At 35.4% G+C, this 20,801-nt stretch overlaps 1 protein-coding gene across 3 annotated transcripts; it reads left to right on the top strand.

Moving 5' to 3' along the window:
* The first annotated feature begins 19 nt into the window (after positions 1 to 19).
* LOC136833180 (OTU domain-containing protein 5-B-like) lies at positions 20 to 20,747 on the top strand. 3 transcript variants are annotated; one of them, XM_067094939.1, is made up of 11 exons: positions 20 to 155; positions 4,236 to 4,604; positions 8,976 to 9,169; positions 10,761 to 10,938; positions 11,686 to 11,799; positions 13,501 to 13,656; positions 13,914 to 14,070; positions 14,905 to 15,116; positions 15,333 to 15,458; positions 16,312 to 16,702; positions 19,834 to 20,747. In XM_067094939.1, the coding sequence occupies exons 2-11, from the start codon at positions 4,473 to 4,475 to the stop codon at positions 19,959 to 19,961; spliced, it is 1,788 nt and encodes a 595-aa protein (XP_066951040.1). In that variant the 5' UTR covers positions 20 to 155; positions 4,236 to 4,472; the 3' UTR covers positions 19,962 to 20,747. The 3 variants fall into 3 exon arrangements, with proteins under 3 accessions (XP_066951040.1, XP_066951042.1, XP_066951041.1); XM_067094941.1 differs by having other exon boundaries at positions 41 to 155; positions 11,689 to 11,799; XM_067094940.1 differs by lacking the exon at positions 20 to 155 and adding an exon at positions 3,785 to 3,868.
* Positions 20,748 to 20,801: the final 54 nt, after the last annotated feature.

Raw genomic sequence — 20,801 nt, 5'->3', positions numbered from 1 at the left:
GAGAGGTATTGTAAACCTTAAGATCTGGTAACTTTGGTCAGGGAGGTATACTAAACTTCTGAGTTAGCACGTCCTTGGTAATGGTGTTATATTTTGGAAATACCATCAAGTCTGCTATGTCATATTTTGCGTTATTTTAGACCTCTCTTAATCAAGTAAGTGTTGTAGGAATGGAAATTCTTTTGGTGTAAAGTTTTAAAATATCCATCCCGAAAAGCGTGGTAGAAGTGATGTAAGCAATAGATACTGACAAGGTAAAAGTAGTAATCAAACAGAATGGACCACAATACTTTGTGTGCAATAATAAATAGTGAAGTATATAAGCATCCACCTAAACATTTAAAGACTATTATCTTGCTACTAATTAGGCTGAGGCAGATCTACTGCAACACTCCTGGGACAGGTTAGTTGTAGCCTACTAGTCTTTTGTTGGCGCATTAGAGGATAGGCTAGGCTGGTGTTCTCGTCACTCATTGAGCGAAGGCTCTCCTAGGTCAAGTTAGGCTCGGTTTTATATTTCTTTGTAAAAATTTATTGTGCGACATACTTGAGGGCCGCTTTTTTCCATATTTCAAATATATTGTAATGCAAGTGGTTAACTTGCATTTAGGAGAAAATCAATTTAGGTTTAGGAGTTAGCCCAGTGATGGTTGAACATTGGTTTTATAAAATGTGAAAGACCAAAGTTAAGTATATCTTAGTTTAACCAGACCACTGAGCTGATTAACAGCTCTCCTAGGGCTGTCCCGAAGGATTAGAGACCAAAGTGGTTATCATTTTGGATGGTGAACTGAAGCAGTGTGGTTCGTAACCTAAGGGTAATTGCACGAAGTAATTATTGATACATAACAAAGACGGAAAAGTGTAAGACAAAGCTGTAAATAAATTTTATCATGACTTGTGTAGAGGACACAGTCTGGGTCAGATGTCTTTTTGCTCGGCATGGTTACAAGAATCCTACGTAATTTGCGAATGAAGCATTTAAGGGAGAGCATTAGTATTAAAAATGAGCATTTTGTGGTTCGGAATAATAGTCAGTGAGAGCCTAGACTAGAATGAGATCTGCCGTAAGGGAGGGGCCCTGAGTAAGAGGCGCAAGTTTTAGATCCATCAGTAAAAAAATGGGGGGGTGTGTGTGTGGTTAAGTTGGGTTAACAGAAGTTGGCGGATGAAGAACGCCATTAAGAAAAAACTATATTCTCAGTAAAAAAAAAAAAAAATGCATATTTACGCGAATCTGTTTAATCCAGCTTGTGGGCACATAAAAGGTTTGTGCTGGCATTGTAAATATATGGAAAATTGGCAACTTCTTTCAGTATCATCAGATAATCAGAGACAAGGACCAAGCGAAAGGTAAAACATTTCGGTGATTATAATAAAAGGGAATATATAAAAAAATGTTGCCAGCTAGTTTTGAACCGCGTGTCAAATATGTGCTTGCCATTTGTTATCACAGCCAGGAGTCTTTATAGCGACCGATAGAAGGAATTATTTCATACGTGCCCCAAACTCCCTGGCAACTCTCTCGTGTTCATCCGAATCCACGACCTTTGGCCAGTACAGATGGTCAAGAAAACGACCTAGCCACTCTGCATCTCATGGCTAATGTATCACATATTCAAAGATTTTCTTCAAATTAGGTTGTGAGAATACATTTAAATTGTCTGTTGATTTCCACAATACTTGTCATAAGCAGAAACCCAAAATAAACAATAGATCTATAATTATTAAATAGCCAAACCATGACTAATACTTATCTTCTACTCATTTATTAGTTTCTGGCTTTTATTGAACCTCATTTTTTGGGTTATTTTGCCTTATCTTACGTTTTTGTTAAGGATGTAAATGTTTTCGCTTTATCTGTTTTTTTTAACAGAAAAATGGATTAAACCAGGTTTCGTACAGTACTCTTAAATTATATTAAATTTTTTTTGTATTTCTTAAAAAAAAGAAACCATGGTGAGGTAACGGGAAAACGGTGAATTGTTACTTAAAAGCATTTTGTTATGTCGAATGAAACAAGGTTCTTGTCGCAGTTATTTGAAATGCAAATAAAAAAGCAGAAATTAAATTCGAGGGGATCTATGAATGTGAATCACATACCGATATTCTTTCATCTATACTCGAAAGACTATTAACGACTTAACGTGAAACACCTGCTCATCCTCCTTAACGTTGAGAGATTATTATTATTATTATTATTATTATTATTATTATTATTATTATTATTATTATTATTAGTAGTAGTAGTAGTAGTAGTAGTAGTAGTAGTAGTAGTAGTAGTAGTAGTATTGTTGTTGTTGTTGTTGTTGTTCACTTAAGCATATTATGTTAGCAGCTGCCTCTCGGGCTCGAGATTTCCAAGATAAGCTTTGATTTGTTTCGGGCTACGATAATCTAACTAGCCCTCTTTCTTCCTTTGAGGCTCAAGGCACGGTCCAGATGTTCAACTAAACTTTTTAGTCACTGGCAGTATCGATACGGGAAAAGAAATACCCATCTTATCTCTGATGTTTATGCATCGCGTGAGCGTGTAGTTTGTTTACATGCATTCATTAATGAGGTATAATGTCCACACAGCCAAACAACATAATGATAACGTTTTCAGTAAAGGATTGCCGAGGTAATTTTACTTTAAATTTTGTGATAGTTTATGCGTTTTATATATTCTGTCTCCTTTATTATTGTTATTAGCCTTTCATTTCAGTCTTTTGCTATTTTTCTTGTTTCACTTTGCATTTTGTTCAATCACATTGCTTCAAATCTTATCTGTGAGTGCATCAGTCTAACATATTTTTTAAGTCTTTCGTAGGCCCTAAAGAAGCTTTGTGTCCTTGCTTTAGGTAACTGGTTTTCTTATTCACTGCTAATTAGGTCTATACTTAATATCAAAGGAATCTCTTATAGTAACATGTTTGATGTGTATAATAATTATAAGACTGGTAAAAATATATAATTTTTTGTACTTTCAATGAAAAAGGGATACTGCTGATTCAAGCTGAGGGTTATTATTGTTTGATGAGTAAACTAGATGAGCTATGACGAAAAATTATAGTGAAAAACTATCTTAATTATGCGGACAAGGAGGAAAGATGTATGTAAGTGGGATAGTTTTTTATAGCAATGTATTTGCATAATGAATATACAGGGGCGTGGACTTTATTCACATATTCCAGTGATATTTATGGTAACTTTTATCCAGAGAAATGCATAAATAATATTTCTGCACTTGGCCAAAAATAGGTTATAATTGGTTTGATATCATAAGGTGAATCACTCCCAGCTTTGGACAATATGTTTTGCCCCTACGCAGCTTCTCTCTGGACAGATTTTTTTTCACAATTTCATTATCACTTTAATAAAATCAGAACTCATATCATGCATTATAGCTAAAATAAAGACCAAACAGCTGACAGTACGGTTCTGCTTGGTGTCAACACACTAAAAGGGAGTGTTTATCAATATAAAGGATTAGACATTTGTTGACTGACCAAGATTCTTATGGTAGGTATTGGGTATTCATACAGAAGTATTGTGAACGTATAAGGAGTTAAAAGTTTTATAGAAGTAAAAAATATGTTTAAGAAAAACACTAGCATGATATAAACAAAAATCCGACTTCGATGTTAGGCAGTGAAACTGGCCGGCTTCTCCAAGTTGCCTTTGTATTATATGGCTCTGGGTTGTTTTCCAAAACAATCAGACAGGTGCCCACCCAATAAACACCCTTTTCGAGCCAGCTACTCCCTGAAAGGATTACACTAAGAGAGGGAGAGAAACGGTTAGACGCCTACATTTTGTTACTTCATCCAATTAATTCTATCCTGTCCTTCCTTTATGTCAAATACGTAAAACACTATATAAGATTGTAGGTTATAATTGGAAAACTTAGCAGATATCACACTTAATTTTACAGTCATTTCCAGTGTTATTTTTACCTTGTCATTTCAAAGTTTTAAGTGCAATACCTCATCAGTGTTTGACCGTGAATAATGTTTATAGTGCACTTCCATGCACAAATATGGTGTTAAAATTTTATATATTCCATGATTTTTTAAAACGGAATTGGCATCCATCAGCTTTATTATTCTTGACTGTTTGTGAATCTTACATAATTATCCAGTTGCCCGATTTTACAGTCACATTTCGATTATAAGAAATTACACAGTGTTAAAGGAAATCTACTTATTTAGTTTACTTTTCTGAACCCAGATGAAAGTGTGCCTCCTTTGCAGATGGCGACGTCCGAATTTCATGTTAGTGAGAACTCTAAGAACAATGGGTGATATCGGACCCAACGTCAACGCCATCTATACCCGCAGAGAAGAGAACCGAAACCGAAAATAATATTCACGAATCTATACTGTATTCCACCATACTTTCGCCATTTTCTGGACCTACCTGGAAAATAAAGATTCCAATGACCCTCAGCATCTATGCGTAGGCAATAACTGGTATCACGAGGTGTTAAAATGACTATTCTCCCTAAGAAGAAGCCTCAGCAGGCCTCGTCCGGCGGCGGAGAAGGAGAGACGGTCGAGCCACCGAATTCTGTCCCTCACCAACACCAGTTGCCCATTGGCTCGATTCCTAATCACATTCAGGTAATTACGCACATTGTTTCTCGGTGTATTGTGTTGCGATATTTTTAGGTTGTGATGGAGGCACTTTTCTTGAACGTGGGCACCGTTATACCAAGAATTTTCGTAACCTACGGTAACCTGTAGGCTACCCGAATGTAGACAATGGCAGCCCCGTTAAGGCTAGCCTGTGTTTGCTTAATAGCGTGAAGAATTTATGCAAAGCCCGAGGTGGGCTGATTTTTATGCAGAGTGATGGGTCAGGGCCACTGTAGCAGGCATTTCCGCAGTAGTTATGTCAGAGGGACTATGACGTAACCAGACTCGCCTTTTCCTAACCTGGCCAAGGGTGCTTTGCCCTGCTGGACCCCCCCTTCCCCAAAGAAAGACGTGAACCCTCACTCTACACTCTACCCCTGATGCATAGCTTATCTTTTTCTGTAAGCAGAAGCAGTTTATTTTCTCATTACCTGAAGATTAGCCCAGCTTAAGCAAAACTTTGATAATAGGGAAGCATACATTAAGCCTGAACATGGGTTAAGGTTATTGCTTGCTAATTTAAGCCAGCCCATGAAATTCACAATGTCTGATGGAATTTATTGCAGAGGCTAACCCTCAGTTCCAGGGGTTCTTCATAATTCTGATGATTTGTCTGTGAGAGATTACTGCATTTCTAATTGCATAGTTTATTGTCTTAGATTGCTTACAACATAAGGCTGTTAGCCTGATTAATGCCATTGAATGGGCATTTTGGATTCTTACACAAAGGCAGTTCATTTTAAACAATGTTTTATGTTGGAAACTTGGAGCCAGAAAGCTTTGGGAACTTCATCAAGATAAAAACTTACTTAACTTAGGCTATTCCCTAACAGAAAAACAATAATAGACAGTACAGCATACTGTGCCCATGAAGTAACATAACCCAATCAAACTAGCAACAGTGGACAAGTCATCATATTCCCCTGATATACACTTGAAAAACTGCCGGGATTCCCCTGATATACACTTGAAAAACTGCCGGGATGACCATTATTCAACAATTTATTGTATTAAATTCTTCATTGTTGAGGCAGTAAATTTCCATGGTTTTATCTATGGGGCACACTGTTACCCTATGCTGTCTGGACTCCAGTGGAAAACCATGGGTTTTGGTTGGAGGTAAATTGAAAGGGGTACAAATGTAAATCAGCACACTGGAAGCCTTATGGAGGAAAAAACCCAGTATTAAAACCCCTAATGTCATTGTTTTGCCAAATCAGGAATAGAAATAGACAAAAAAGCTGTTTTCCAGAAAATAGTGGTTCAAACATGCATCATCCTAAACTTCTATCTCAGTCAAAATTAAGCCAAGCAGATGACATTTCTAACATAATATTACAGTATGCTTAATTAGCTGGGACTTTTGCCACAGGACCTCTTATATGGCTCTGGAGATAGTCCCCCAGACCCATGCAGACTTTCACCTGTCTTAATCACAGATGCATTCCAAAACTTAGCCTGGGCCTAGGCCTCCATTCTAATCGGTACATAATCATGATAAAAACAAGTTGTTGAGCGAACCAATTCGGTAAAGGAGAGGACTTTTATTTTTTACAGTGAGTCAAATTATATAATTCTTTCATTCTTGATTTGCTGCTGATATTGAGTTTCTTTTTCATACTGTGAGGAGAAAGAATTATGCAATATTTTAGTCATCACATTTCCTCCTATACCCATGCCAAACTTCAGAACATCCCCAACTTTGTGATTGCTCTTTTTAACGCTGACATAAGCAAGTTGCAGTTCAAACCTCTCGCCATTACCTGATTACTTGGTTTACAGTAGATAGCAGATATTTTAGTAAGTATCAGGTAAGCTTGGATTGATTAGGTGCAGGGGCCGCAGCTTGGCAGTGTGCAAGAGTGAGGGGGGCTAAGAGGATCTTTTGGGTGTTTTTTTCTTAAGTTTCCTTTTCAGTAGCTGTTCTACTTGGGTGTTTTCTGTGTTTAGTCATTTTGTGCATCTGGTGTGATGCCGAGTGCATACGTCCTTTGTAGTTATACTTTATGCTCTGCATAATTAATTATAGGTGTGATACATAATTTTTGGATGTAAAAATCTCATTCTCAACTTTTTGATAACAGGCACTTTTTATTTACATGCATTCTTAGCTTAACCTTAGTGGATTCTGTTGTTATTAGGCTGTAGGCTATTCTAGTGAAGAAAAATGCACTATTGAAAATGCAAGTATTGTAAAGGTTAAAATCAATCTTGAATGGATTTTGGAATACTATTGTAGTTTTCCAGTACTGTAGGAGAATGTGATTCAAAGGTTTTGTTAGCCATTGCTGTTGAATAGCCTAGCTGGATGATTTTGCTTTCATGGATACAGTAGGGCTTACAATTAGTTGTGCTGGATATTACAGTACCCTTTCAGGTGTTAGGCTACTCTGCAATTCAAAATATGCACATGGATGATTTTGCTACACAGTACACAGCATTGAACATGAGATATGTGAATGTATCATCAATGTAGCTTTAGTAAAAATAAACACATGGACCTCATCAGTAGGTTTCCAGTTCTTCATAGAAAAAAGAACATTAGTAATGTCAAGTAGAAATGCAAAATAAAAAAAAAAAATGAAATTGACCTAAACATTAGACATCATATACTCATGAGCCAGACAGCATAGTTCTTAGGCATAATTTTCAACACTCTTCTCAACTAGGAGGTGCATAAAGCTTTATGAAGGCCATTGCAAAAATATATTAAATTTGGTAAAAAAAATTTCTTAACTTAGGAAGCTCACAGACCGACCTTGATATTGCTGTACAGAGAAGCTGTTGTATTATATTGAAGACTTGCCATTGTAGTAGTAATCATAAAATTATTTCCTACAATAGAATAATTTTTTTTTATTGCTTTTTGAAGCCGAGTTGTTATATTCTAGCAACGTACATTGTGCTGTATTTGTGCAGGGTATTACAGGTAAATTAACCCTTTCAGGTATTGGGCTACTATCTAGTTCAAAATGTGCACATGGATGATTTTGCTACATAATACACAGCATCGAACAAGATATGTTGAACATATCAATATTGCTTTAGTGAAAATAAACACATGGGCCTCATTGCTAGGTTCCCAGTTATTCATAGAAAAAGAAAAACAGTAATGTCCTTTAGAAATGTAAAATGTGGAAAAAAATGAAGAAATTGACCTATACATTAGAAATCATATACTCATGAGCCAGACAGCATAGTTCTTAGGCATAATCTTTAACTCATCTAAACTAGAAGGTGCACAAAGCTTATATGAGGGCCAGTGCAAAAATGCATTAAATTTGATTAAGACACTATTTTAAATTAGGGAGCATATAGACCTACCATGACATTGCTGTACAGAGCAGCTGTTATATAGTATTAAAGACTAGCCAATTCTGTCTTAGAGTTTCTCAGATTCTTAGTAATTGATTGGAGCAGTAATCATAAAATTATTTCCTACAGTGGATTATTTTTTTTACTGCCTTTTGAACCTGGATTGTTATATTGTAGCACAGTACACTGTGCTGTAGTATTTGAAAAAGTTTAAGTAATGAAACAAAACTGAAAACAGGTTGTAATTAGCCATGTTTTGAAATACATCACTGCAGCAATACAAAAATTCCTTAGAAACTAATAGGAGATAAGACAGACTAACCTCGAGGAACTTGGATTACTTTTCAGTTGACGTACAATATATAGTTCTTCACTTGGACATAAATTTATTATGCGTTGAAATGAAAGACAGAACATTCAGGATTATCTGTCAGTGTGGAGGTTGAGAAAGGACTAACTGGAGGCTTGATGGCTTCTCCCTACTTCCATCTACTCAGCCCCTCGAAGATGGGCCTTCCCCAGACAAACTACATATGTCATATTTATGCAGCCATGTGCAAGAGTATTTAGGGAATATTGTTTTCTACACAAATGTTGTTGGTATCTGAATAATTGAAATCTGAAAGAGTTGATATGCTTGTATAAGTTTGGTAGGAGGTAGTAACTTTCAAGAAAGATTGTACATATTGTATAATAATAATGAAGGATATCATGTGTTATCCCTTATCATCAGTATACAGCCAACCCCCGGTATTCACGGAGGATGTGTACCACAACACCCCGTGAATACGTGACACCCCTCTAAAAATGCTTATACCTGAGTATTTTAATAGTTTTATCACAAAAAATTCATTTAGTCATGAAAATATGAAAAGACAGTAATTAGTGAATATTTCTCTATGAAAAATACCACAAATAGGTGAATTTGCCGCGAATAGTGTGTATATACGGTCCCCAGAAAAATCGGCGAGGAGGCGGGAGTCCACTGTATTGCTTCATGTAAATTTCACTTATTTTTTTTTCTTTCTTTCTTTTTTAAAGGCTGGTGAAGCATCATCTAGAGGGCCCTTATATCTAGCATCACAGTCACCTACCCCTTGTTGGCCACCACCACCACCTTCAGGTACCACTAGAGAAGAAAAGCGCCCACCTCATACAACTCCATCACATTATGAAGATGCACATGAAAGTGGCCCATCACACAGTAAAAGGCGCTATCGGGCTAGTCCACTTAGGTAAGATTTAACCCAGAATTAAAATTACTTGTACTGACAGGTAAGATTTAACCCAATATTAAAATTACTTGTACTGAGAGCATGTCACCTAGTATTGTAAAATTGTAACTTTTAATTTACTTATGGTAAAGTAATTATAATTGACAAGTAAGTACAGGCAGTCCCCGATTATTGGCTGGGGTTCCGTTCTGAGGGTGTGATGATAACTGAAAATCGGCGATTTTCGGGGCTTCTTGGCACCGAAAAGCGCCGATTTGCGGTTAATGGTGCCTCTGTTAGGCATGTATCGGTGCCAGTACCCAATTATCGGTGCTGATAAGCGGAGATTTGCAATTTTTTGCACCGAAAATTGCCGATTTTCGTCACTAGACAAGCGCTGTAAAGCTGGATCGGCAGTAACCGAGCCCGCCATTAACCGGCGACTGCCTGTACTTATTGATGTATATATGGGGTGAAACCACGGTAAATAATAAAATGACAGATTGCAATAGATATAGTTTTTCTATAGTAAATCAGTGGACATTCAGTAAAATTGTGTATTTGGCATTTAAGCCTTTTTAAAAAGAAAGAGTAGAAAAATTTATGCAAGGTGGCCTAATTGACTTGTTTGTTGACAAACGTTCACACCATAAAATAGAAAAAGGGCCTTATGAATGATTTGTTTAACAGACCTCTGAACCCTTTTATGGTTCTTCTCGGGCTGGGGAAAAAAAGGCGGGGGAAGAATACATAAAAATTAAATAATTAAATAAATAATAAAATATAGGAAAAAATTAAAATAAAATAAAAAAAATTGATGAAAAAAAGAAGAGGGAAAAGGGAGAAAAAAAGAGGGGGAAAATTATATTTTATTTATTAATTTAGTTTTGTTTAAGAAGAGAATGATATTATTAATTGAAAAGTTATTACCTTCAGCTAAAATATCCTTTATTGATTTATTTTGTAAATGAGTATTTCTTTCACATTGCCATCTGGGACAGTCAATCAAGATATGTTTGATTGTTATTGGGATGGTACATCTTTCACAAGTTTTTGGGTTTGTATGCGGAGTTGACATCAGATGACCATGTGTGAGTCTGTAATGTGCTATTCTGAGTCTTGTTAAAATTACTTCATTAATTGTTTGTTTTTGGGTAGAAGAATGCTAGTGCACTATTTGTTAAAGAGGGGACCCACTCTACACCAGAGAGAGGATCTTAGTAATAATGGAAAACTGATAACATGAGAACCACCCCAAAACAAGAAATATATTCTAAGTAGGGAAAAATAAACCCAGTAAAAACTTGAACAAGGGAAGTGAATAATACCATTGTGACTTTAGAATGTTAATTTTTACAGGCATGTTGGATAGTGCCTTTGTGTTTTTGTAGCAGATTGAGTTTTTCTAATTTTTTTACTTTTGTCATATAAATATTTTTACATCGATTTTTATGAAATTTGTAAAATTTCTCCCCTGACATCTTTAGATGTAAGAGAAGTTCTATTAACTATTCGCTGCCATGTACTTGTTCCACCTAAACTTCCATCAGCTCTTGTGCTTTTTCTGATGAAATATACTATGTACTTTATGTTTAATTTTGTATATCTGTAGAAGTGTCCGCCCTAAGCACCGTGACCACAGAGAACATAGAGGAAATACCTCACCTCCGTATCCAAGCACCAGTTCAGGATGGAACGTAACATCAGTCAGTCATACTCACCAGCATCCTCATACTCTGCCAATGTCTACTTCCATCACTCAAACACTGACCCCAGCATTGTCATCTCAAGTAAGTTTTTCTTTAATTAATTTGCAGGGTAGAATTGAATTTTATTTGTTACTCATTTAAGTATTAGTTCATTAGCATATTGTTTTAGGTAGAAAGGGGTATTTATACATTCAACATGTGAAGAAGGAAGTATTATTCATAACTTATTTGCTACTGTAAAGATGTATGAATTTGTAGTTTTTGTGACCCAATATATTTGAAAGCTGGTTGGTAAAACTTTTGTTAGCTTTACAGTAATTTTGTTTTGCTATAAATCATTCATTCATATTCAGTTTAATTAGTTTTTCCTTGGGTAGTATTTTGTATATTCAGTATCAAGTAAATTTCACTGTTGGTGTAAGGAATTTTTTGTTGATAAAAAGTTGTACAGTACTGGTACCACATGAGCTTAAGTATTCCTGTTTAACAGAAAAATAATTACAATGTTATTTGTAATTTTTTCCAGTGTCATTTTCAAGTGGTTATGGTTTTGTTATGTACCATCATGTTATAAGTGCTTCAGGAATACTGCACTGTGAATTGCTGTGTTCCATAATGTTAAAAAATAATTGTCTTTCTAGAAGCTGTATACATTACAGTTTAATTGACCTTACGAAATATTCAAGATGTGTTCTAGAAAAGTTAATTTTTGTGGGAATAAAAAATGAGAGAAGAAATGTCAGAAGATAAAAGTATGGCAGGTAGGGTACTATATAGTCTCATTCAGCTCTCAGCTCTCAGCTAATATGAACAAAATGTGACCTTTAGCAGGCTGGACCTTCACAAGCTCCAGAAGAAGAAGACAATGATCACAGTGGCTACAACAGTGGTGATGAATATGAACCTTGGGGTTGGAATCTTACAGCAGAAGAATGGGAAGAGGTAAGAAATCTTAGTGTAATTATATCTTGTGGCAAGTCACCAAGGAAAGTTTGAGATGAAGTGTATGCTGAATTTTGAAAATTTCACACATACAGTATTGTGTATGTATTTTGCTTACTTTTCTCATCAGTAGTGAAATGCTTTGTTTATATCACACATCTTAATAGACATATCTGGTGCTGAAACAAACACACCAGAACTTGCCTGTCTAACCTTGTAAGCTGGCTTCTTTTGTTTCCAGGGTAACAGACCCTTCATGCCCTGCTCTGTAGTTTCCTCCCATTCTCTTGAACATTTAGCATGTGTTGGTGCATACCTTATAGGCCAGCATTGTTAAAGCTGCGTAAATTAGCTCAGAGGTTTGTTTAAACTGTTTTAATGATATTGCACTTTACGGCAGGTGCTACTGTGTACTCAGCAGGGACATAGAACTTTCAGGCAAAATGGTGAAAATTTTGAGCAGTAGTGACTTCAGAAGTGCTGAGATACATAGCTGGAGTGCATTGGGAGGGTTGAAGGGCAGATGAGGAGAATGCACAGAGATGTAGTGATTTAAAGCTGGGAAGTTGATTGAAATCCTAAAGACTGAGATGGCTTGAGTATGAGATAAAAAGCCAGTAGGAAGCAGTTAGCTGGAAAAGTAGTAGAAATGAAAGCAACAGGATGAAGACTAGTAGGAAAGCTCATGAATTCGCAGAGAAAATTCATAGATGAAGACAGACTACAGAAATTTATGTGGAAAGTGTTCATGATAGAAGAGAGCACAGCAAATCTGTTTTAAGTCAGAGTTTGCACAGAAGTTATCTGTTGAATGTGGACAGTAATAATGGAGCTAAAAGGGTGTTACGTATGCCTGTAGTTCAGGAATTTTTATAGTAACAGTATTTATTTTGCTAAATTTTATCTTTTACACCAAAAGTTGGTTAATATAAAAATTTCTGTGACAGATTTAAACCAGAGCCAAAAGATTCTTGTCAGTTGAAGAGGAGTTTTTTATCCCATCTGTTATTGTGTACAGTGATACAAATAAAAAAAATGGAGTAAAACTGAGAATATGCAAAATCTGTTTCAGCCTAGGCCAGTTGTTTGCAATTCATAATAGGCCATTGACCACCATTCCAATAAGAAATTTCTAAAAATCTAGGACCAGCTCCTCAAGTAATGACAAAAAAAGAGAAGACATTAGAGTGCTATGTGCTGAGTATGAATAATCAACAAAATTATGTTATGATTTGAAAATTTTCTTTAATATGCAATTTTTTGTAATTTTAAGTGTATATTGTATACAGCATACCAATTAACAATTTTGCATGGTCAGTAGACCTCCAAAAAATCATCATGGAACATGAGTTCCACGAACCACCTGTTGAGAACCCCTAGTTTCAGTCCATTGTAGAGGCAAGAGGAGTAATAGTGTCATATACAGTGAAGCTGTTGATTGGGAGAGAGAGTTGGAATAAATAGGATTATTTTGTGTTGGGTAAATACTTCAGCTGCAACCTTTGTTTCAAGAAATTTCTTTGCTGATTAACCTTGCATATTTTGTTTTTGTGAATTATCACTGCCTACCATGAAACTGTTGCATTGGTCTCTCTCTCTCTCTCTCTCTCTCTCTCTCTCTCTCTCTCTCTCTCTCTCGTGTGTGTCTGACACACAATTGGTGTTACTAAAAAATACATCACTTTTGTTTCTCATTTTCAGAAAGAGCGAAGGTTTGAGAAAAAAATGAAAAAGAAAAATCTTATAATTAAAAAAATGAGGGAAGATGGAGCATGCCTGTTTCGTGCCATTGCTGACCAAGTTTATGGTGACCAGGATATGCACAGCTGCGTACGCAAACACTGCATGGACTACATAGTAAGTAACTACATTATACCTGTTCCAAATCTTATTTTAATAGACCATTGTTATTGCAAAACCAACAGCATTTTATTTTCTATCAAGGCAGTGCAGTTATATTGATATTGAACTTATCAAAGTCGTATACGTATACACTTTAATACAGATTGAAGTAATTTATTTGAAACTAAGCCGTATTACTTAGTGAGTTTTTATCTCGGGTTTAAATACAGTGTGTATATATTTTACTATTGAGGCTGTTTTTTTTTATCTAGGCACGGAATGAAGATGCCTTTGCTCCATTTGTATCCGAGAACTTCCAGACTTACGTAGCAAGAAAGCGTCGTGATGACTGTTTTGGGAATCATATTGAACTTGCTGCCATGTCTGAGATGTATAATCGTGTAATTGAAGTGTATTGCTACAGTGTTGGTGAGTATCAGTTACTTATGTACAGTAAAATACAGTGCCTTGTGAAGTGTCATTTTGTGTTAAGTTAGGTACATAAATGACATCAGATGTCTTGTAGAATTTTGATTTTAGATTTGCATTCCCTGTTTTCAGAATTCTGTAGAATCGGAAAAATTTTCATTGTTGATGTGCTCATAAGTTTTTCAAATTAGGAAGTAAATTTAGCTATTATCAGATTGTAGTTTTTTTTTTTTTTTTTAGTAGATCTGTTATATTAAGATTTTTCTAATAATTTGGCACAAGTTCTAGTGCAGTGAGATATTTTTTACATATGGAAGACATTTAATTATTCTAATTATTCCTTGAGCTCAGAAATACTGTGACCAAATTACACACAAGTTTGTGGATGCTTTCATATGTTATGAAAACAATCTGCAATACAGTAACAGTGCCATAGATTCAGGATTGAAGTTGTTAAACTAAGTGTTATGAGATAACAGAGAGAACTACTGACCTATGTGCAGCAGTAAACTGCTCACTAAAAAAAAAAAAAAAAAAAAGTTTTAGTAAATGCACTATTGATGCATAAAGGATTCTGTTCTGCCAAGATTTTACTCGCCTTTACTAATCAAAGGTGCCATACTTACTAGCTTTTAAAGTAGTATACAGTTCATTTTCAATTGCTTAACAACAGGTTACACTGCTGTGTATATTTTAGTACATATGGGGTTTAATTTTTTGTGGATAATTTATCCAGAAGGTTTATTTATTACATAAGTGATGTGAAAGTTGGTTGGTGTTTTAATGCCATTTGGTTTGAATTATTACTGATTAATGGGATCTTTTCCTTTTCAGAACCAATCAATAGTTTTCAAGGTTCTCTACAAACTGACAATGAACCTATTCGTGTAAGTTACCACTTTGGTACTCACTACAATAGCCTGGTTGATCCTTTCAAAGCTACCATTGGTGTAGGACTCGGTCTTCCTGGGTATCAACCTGGACTTGCTGAAAAGAACCTCATGAAAGAAGCTACCAGGCAAAGTGAAAATGTTGTGTTAGAGCAGGTTTGTTATTTAACAAGATTGTTGTGGTAAGACTACATGTAGTACTACAAATTTTACAAAATAAAATTACTAATGTACTCTATCCATAGTATCTGTAAATTATAGCAGTGGAGTGCAAGGAGTTGTTCTTAGTATAAATTCGTTATATGTTAAGAATAATGTGTATAATAGACATCAATATGCTTTAACTTTGGAATTTGGCATTTTGGCTTTCAGGCTATGTTGGAGGACAAAATCAGAGCCACAGATTTTGAAGCTACAAGTGAAGCTATAGAAGAGCAGGTTGCCCATGAGAGTTACCTACAGTGGCTACGTGAAAATGAGAAACGCTCTAAGGGCCAGGTAAGGTATTCATTTGCCTAAATGCATGGCCAGTTATGACCTGGAGTTTGAATAGTTAACCAAACATTTAGTTGTATAAGTAAGTTAGAGAATTTTTTTAGAAAAAAATTTTGGTAACAAAATAAAAGATTGTAATGAACAAGAGTTATGGGGAACTGACAGGTTGACCTTCAAAGTAGCATTAGGAGTATGGAATACAGACTGAGCAAAGACACAGAAGGCTAAGTTGTAGAAGTGTGAGCAAGATTAGAGTTCTGTGAATAATATGCTTTTAATGTTTGTTGGTACTTTGTATAGTTTTATAAATGGCAGAGGTAATGTGTAATGCGAGTCTCAGAAAGGAATGCATAGTTGTTAAAGGTGTGTATAGTTTTATAAATGGCAGAGGTAATGTGTAATGCGAGTCTCAGAAAGGAATGCATAGTTGTTAAAGGTGATAAATATCAGAGAAATGATAGTGTAAAGGTTTAAAATTCATAGATGGACAGTGAAGTTTGACTAATTGTCATAAAAAAGATATGGTATATAAAAGAATTGACCAAGTTAATAAAGAAATTGGGAAGTGAAGGTTATTCAACATTGTGCAAAAAAATAAATTAAAAAGTAAAGACTGAAAAATGGAATTATAAACAGCTTTATAAGTGCAGGAAAATAAAGAGCAACTTAAAAGGCAACAAAAAGAAAGGCTCATTTTAACTGAACAGTTCTGGATCGATTGGGAAGTTACCTTATTCCCACTTATAACGTGTTGCAAATTACATAAATTTTCCAAGTTGTATTCTATCCCAGATTCATCAGTTACAACAGTTAAATTTTGACATCAGTAATTTAAAGTTGCAAATCTTCCTTTCAGCGATCCCCTACCTCACCTTCTGGATCTGGTGCTAGTGACCGGTGCAGCCGTGGCCGATCATCACCTCTTCTTCAGGGCCCACAGCCAGAGTCATCTTCAGATTCCTCTCGCAGCTCCCCAAGATCCAGTGATCTTGCAAGATTATCACCCAGGGGCTCAATGTCTCCCCGGGGATCCTCGTCACCTAGAGGATCAACATCTCCTAGAAGTTCATCATCTCCGAGAGGATCTACTAGTTCAAGTAAATCTTCATCTGGACAGGAAATGGACCCAGCCATTCCTGGATCTTCCAAAGATCCCATGCCCTCATCGTCAGGTTATTCATCCTTAAGTGACTTTGAGTTGAACGAGACTGCTTCTTTTCTTAATCAACTTCCACCAGACATGTTTGGTAAGAATAATGTGAAAGTTTTAATGTCTCATGAGGTGCACAAAGGCTTAAAAAGTTTATCTGTATTGGGAATGCATTAGTTACTTTTATTTTGTGCCAATTTGATTTTATCTTTTTTTAAGAAAAAGTTTTGTTCTTAAGGGAATACAAACCTTTGCTTTCGTAAATGGAGTTTCTCATGTAAGACACACTTGGCTATTATTGATAACAGGAAAAACAAAATCTTGTTGGGTAGGTTTACAAGTCATGTGACCTGAGATGCCCTAGCCTATCCACTGTGTTCTCAGCTGCTTTCTCGACCGGTCATTAATACTTTTAAGCTTCTTGTTTTAAAGTAGTTTTTGTGCTTATTTTCCAGGCATTCCTTATGGAATTTTTTGCATATACAGTGAACCCCCCATATTCGCGGGGGATGCGTCCCACACCCCCCCGTGAATAGCTAAAATCCGCGAATACTTAAAACCCCTCTAAAAACACTTAGAACTGCCCATTTTGATAGTCTAACACAAGAAAAACCCTGTAAAAATGCTTATACCTGAGTATTTTAATAGTTTTATCACAAAAGGTGCATTTATTCATGAAAATTATATGAAAATACAGTAATTAGTGAATATATCCCATTGAAAAATACCGCGATTGGGCGAATTTTCCGCAAATAATTGGTAGATATGTTCCATAGAGAAACCCACGAATGCGTGAGTCCGCAAATCGTGAGAACGCGAATACGGGGGGTTTACTGTAAATGTATATGTAGTATGTTTTAACTAGGTTAATACCAGGCTCAGAGGGATCAGTGCCTTTTATTGGTTACATGTAAAAAGCCTTGAAAGTTTGCTCTCCTGTGAGGTTATAATCACTTACTGCATTTAACTAGCAACAGGTACCATGTCACTGTTAGTCAAAAGTGTGCAGTTTGAACTTAGGGTCATATATAAAGAAAAGATGTGAATTTCAGGGCCAAGTAAAATCTCAGTTTTTATCTCAAAGCTGGAAGAAGAGGTAGTTTTACCTGTTCTCCCTTGTCTTTGTCATGTGTGTGCTGCTATCATAAGTGGTTAGATATTTTCCTGTTCCAGTTTCAGAGCCTTGTGGCAGACTTACTTATAACATGGATTTTCTGGGACAGTATTGTGCATGGTCTTTCTGTCACCCCATCTGCATGGGTGCGTGGTCAAGCAATGGATTGTACTTGTGCCATTGGAACCTATTGTGGAGTGGAAAGTTCCCTTAAAGTAACATGAGAAGGCTACTACTGCCATCTAATAAAGGAAATTATTCCTTTTCAGTGTTGTATGAACTGCTGTTGAAAGTTGCTATCTTTCTCATGTATGTTCCTTGGGGATTATCTCCATAAGAATTGATTTAGGATAGTTAAGTAAAAAGTTGGGTAGCTTCTTGTTTGTAGTATATGCTGATTTGAAGAGCTAAGTTTGTCTCGTGTAAGGATATGGGTTTGTATGCTGAAAATGGGAGGACTCATGAAAACCTCACCTGGAGTACATTGTTATTTATTTAGAAGGGTAAGAGCAGTACTATATAAACATAGCCATGGTTTATGGGTGCTGTAAAACATGGTACTTGTTGTGACCAATTGTAAAAGCATCAGTTTTAAGTTGACTGTTTAGGTCAGAGGTATTTTTGACTAGGATGAAGTAAGGTATTTGAATGTCATAGATACCTATAGCTAGCCATCTTGTTACTGTTAACTTACACACTATTTGTTATTTAGACCTTGTACTTCAGGAGGTAGTTCCTCTTTGGACGGGTCGATATCGTTCTTGGCTAGCACTTTGCTGGGCCTGCATTCGATTCTCCGGCCGGCCAAAGAAGAATTAGAGGAATTCATTTCTGGTGATAGAAATTAATTTCTCGGTATAATGTGGTTCGGATTCCACAATAAGCTGTAGGTCCCGTTGCTAAGTAACCAATTGGTTCTTAGCCACATAAAAAGTCTAATCCTTCGGGCCAGCCCTAGCAGAGCTGTTAATCAGCTGAGTGGTCTGGTTAAACTAGGTATACTACTTACTTCTGGAGGTTTTTAATATTTAACCAAATTACATTAATGTCTGTGTGTATGAAAATGCACTGTGATTAATGACTACCAGAATTATAAATTTTATAAGTCACTCAAGCTTTCACTTATAAACAAGCAGATAGCTTTTATCCGTGAAAAGTGGTAATGTGTATATGCCATGCCTTCAGGGTTGTATTTCATTTCATATTTTGTATGAAATCATTTTACCTTTCTGGCGTTGAAAATTTTGAGACGAGACCATGAACTATTTTTGTTTGATTAGTGAAACATGAAATGAATAAATTTTAATGTGCTTATCTTTTTTTTCCATTGGTAAAGTAAATGAAAATGGCTACAGGAAAATAAATATTGCCTTTTACATTTGCATTAAAAAATAAATAAAAATGGAATGGAGTACAAGGTTTAAAATATGGCAGATAGAAATTACTAATTTTGAAAGATAAAATCTATATGCCTGTTAATTGCTTGTAAAATATATTCTTTTATATTTAACCTTTTTAAGTAATTGATATTGTCAAAAATATTAGTATTGGTAATTCCTCTACGAAAACTTGAATGAGCAGACATTTTTATTGCTTTTATTATACAGTATATTTTTAAATGATATCTTTTACTCCTATACATGAAAGCAAGCCTTTGCAGTTCCATAAATCGGACTTTGTTTTAGAACATGGTATTGTTTGTATATTGCATCAGTGTAGTTCTAAAGATTGAAATTTTGAAGTTCCAAAAAAAGTAAAGTTAATCTCTCAAATGACTTAATATGTTGTAAGTTATTCCATATCCAAAATGACAGTTTTTGATGGCTATGTTCTGAAGATTGAACATAGTTTGTTTTCAGTTCAGAGGAGAGGATTGGGGAAGTTGTGTACAGTTATGGCCATGGTATCACTAGTTGGTCATGTGCACTTAATTGCAATAGTTTTTCATGGCAACATTAGTCTTAAAAAGTAAACCGTGGTTAATTTTTTCATAGTTGACTTCCTCTTAAATATATATACTGTGTTTAGAATATTTTAATATTAGAATATTTTAATATTATTAATGATTAAAATTTACATTTCTGCATAGTTCATTTTTGGTTTTATATTTTCAGGACTAAGTGAATATTCCAATGCAGAGGCCGACATCCTGGCTCAAGTCCTTGCAGCTAGCCAGCAGGAATACTTGGATTCGCTAAAAAATATTAAGGATGAAAATTATGACTCTTCCTCCTCCTCCTAACATTACCATTATTAATAGATTGGTTTAAAAAATGTAGATTCACTTGGCAATTAGCTCATCATATTCTTCAAATGAGTGTAGTTAAGAATATTGATGAGCATGAATATTTTGCACTAAATCTTTTACTATTATTTTGTTGTGATAAATTATGGATAAATATAACCTGAAGTGAGTCTGTATTGTCTTATGCATAAGGTATTTCATCCATTCACTTCTTTTAACCATGCAACTTCAGGACAGTATGCTGCAGATTTTAATGTGGTTTGCCAATTTTTTCAAGTTTAGTTCAAAATTCAGAAGTAACTATACACTAGTAATGTCTGGACAGTACGCTGCATATTGTAATGAGGTTTGCCTTTTTTCAAGTTAGTCCAAAAATACTGTATTAATTTTATTTGATTCAGTCCAGTTCTGCTTTACTATCTGGTATGAATATCAGTCATTTACCAAAATGTTTTGATCGTTGGTAAAGTTAGCATTACTGTAAATAGTCATATCTCATGAATCATACACATACCATATCATTGGAACAAGCTGTCTGATATCAGATAGAAAGGCTTTATAAAGATGTAGTTTTTGCTGCTGCTGTTGTGCTACTGCCAATTTACCTTAACCACTTGTGAAATCAGTATTTTAAGGTTATAAATACCAACTAAAATCTTCAGTTTTGATCAAATATTGGCCATGATCAGTCAAATTATATTAATCAAAGCCTGTATTTACTAAGAAATGTAGCTTGATACGATTTACGATTATCACGGAAATACAGAGGAAGCAGTTATGTCACATGATTTTAATTACCCTATAACTATAACTAGTACAGTACAGTACTTACAGAGA

Source organism: Macrobrachium rosenbergii, chromosome 51 (genome assembly GCF_040412425.1).
Source record: "Macrobrachium rosenbergii isolate ZJJX-2024 chromosome 51, ASM4041242v1, whole genome shotgun sequence".
Lineage (NCBI taxonomy): Eukaryota > Metazoa > Arthropoda > Malacostraca > Decapoda > Palaemonidae > Macrobrachium > Macrobrachium rosenbergii.
This window is presented reverse-complemented; position numbering and strand designations above follow the sequence as displayed.

Coding starts and splice junctions, on each gene's coding strand:
- LOC136833180 (XM_067094939.1), top strand. CDS start 4,473: ATGACTATTCTCCCTAAGAAGAAGCCTCAGCAGGCCTCGTCCGGCGGC. Junction 10,939..11,685: donor CCCCAGCATTGTCATCTCAA/GTAAGTTTTTCT, acceptor TGTGACCTTTAG/CAGGCTGGACCTTCACAAGC. Junction 16,703..19,833: donor ACTTCCACCAGACATGTTTG/GTAAGAATAATG, acceptor TTATATTTTCAG/GACTAAGTGAATATTCCAAT.